This window comes from Emiliania huxleyi, assembly GCF_000372725.1.
Source record: "Emiliania huxleyi CCMP1516 unplaced genomic scaffold EMIHUscaffold_10079, whole genome shotgun sequence".
In the NCBI taxonomy this organism is placed as follows: domain Eukaryota; phylum Haptophyta; order Isochrysidales; family Noelaerhabdaceae; genus Emiliania; species Emiliania huxleyi.
Window position 1 is genome coordinate 1 of NW_005202383.1, and position 1,129 is coordinate 1,129.

The following is a 1,129-nucleotide window of genomic DNA, read 5'->3' on the forward strand; positions in this document are numbered from 1 at the left end:
GGTTCGGGCCCCGGGGTGGTTTTATTGCGCGAGCGCCCGCCACCGATGCCCACAGGCTCCGGCTAATGGCTTATTTTGGGGGGGGGGGGGGTGAGGAGGGGCGGGGGTGTGTCATCGTGATTAGGGTTGTGTTGCGTCGTCAAGCATGGCGTCAAGACACGAGAGCGGTCGTAAGCGCGCGCGCTCGCGCGCGCGCTTCAGCGCTGCGGGGCTTCGCGCGTGCCCGCGTCGGTAGTCGGTGTGTTTTTGTGGATTGTGCGCACAGCGAACTGCGTTACTCATACTGCGATGTTCTTGCCATAGCAGTACGAATATGCCTCACGAACGACACAGAGACACTGCACTTTATAACACGTAACACCCCCGCGAACACAACGGCAGCGGCGGCTCTGTCACAGTTCACAGATGTGAGATTGGCGATTTAGCAACTGTCAGAATCGCTGTCGAGCGGCTGCGAGTCCGGGGACAGGTCTGCCTCGTCGCAGAGCGGGGGCAGTCGCTTCGCCTCGCCGTCCTGAATGATCGTCGCCTCGGCGTGCCGGTCCTCGGGCGCCCTGTACTCAAAGCCGAGCGCGGCGAAGATGTCCGCCTCGCTCTCGGCGGGCACGATGTTGCGCGTTCCTCGAACCTCCTCTCCGCGCGAGTTGATGCCGCCGCGGTTCGCGAGGCCGTGGTCGGAGAGGGAGTACCCCATCTTCTTCGCGTAGAAGCGCATGCTCCGGTTGAAGTGGTCGTTGCCTGTGAAGTAGAGCAGCGCGTACGCAAACTCCTCCCTCGGGTAGACCTTGGGCGGGGGGGGGGGGGGGAGCCGCTCAGGCCGGGGCCCTGGGCCGGGGCGAGGGGCGGGCAGGTGCACTCGCCTTGAGGTCGAGCCGCCGGTGCGTGGCGTAGCCCTCGAGCCGCACGATGCCCATGTACGAGCAGCTCTCGCCCTCCTCCTTCTCCTTCTTCTCGAAGGGGTCGTGCAAGTGGTGCATCTCGTGCCCCGCGGCGGAGAGCGCGGCGCAGACGCGCGGCAGCAGGTCGCACGAGCGGCCTCCATCCCGGCGCGTGATGAGCACGTCGACGTCGCCGCTGCTCTCCTTGCCGCGGCGGTACGAGCCTGGGGACGCGGCGAGGGGGCCGCGGG

At 66.6% G+C, this 1,129-nt stretch overlaps 1 protein-coding gene across 1 annotated transcript; it reads right to left on the minus strand.

The window, feature by feature from the left end:
* Window positions 1-421: 421 nt before the first annotated feature.
* Window positions 422-1,082, minus strand: EMIHUDRAFT_125483 (hypothetical protein; the record flags this gene model as incomplete). The annotated part of the gene is made up of 2 exons (XM_005793448.1): window positions 422-784; window positions 906-1,082. Coding segments are annotated over 2 exons (540 nt in total), but the record flags the coding sequence as incomplete, so codon positions are not given.
* Between the last annotated feature and the right edge of the window lie 47 nt (window positions 1,083-1,129).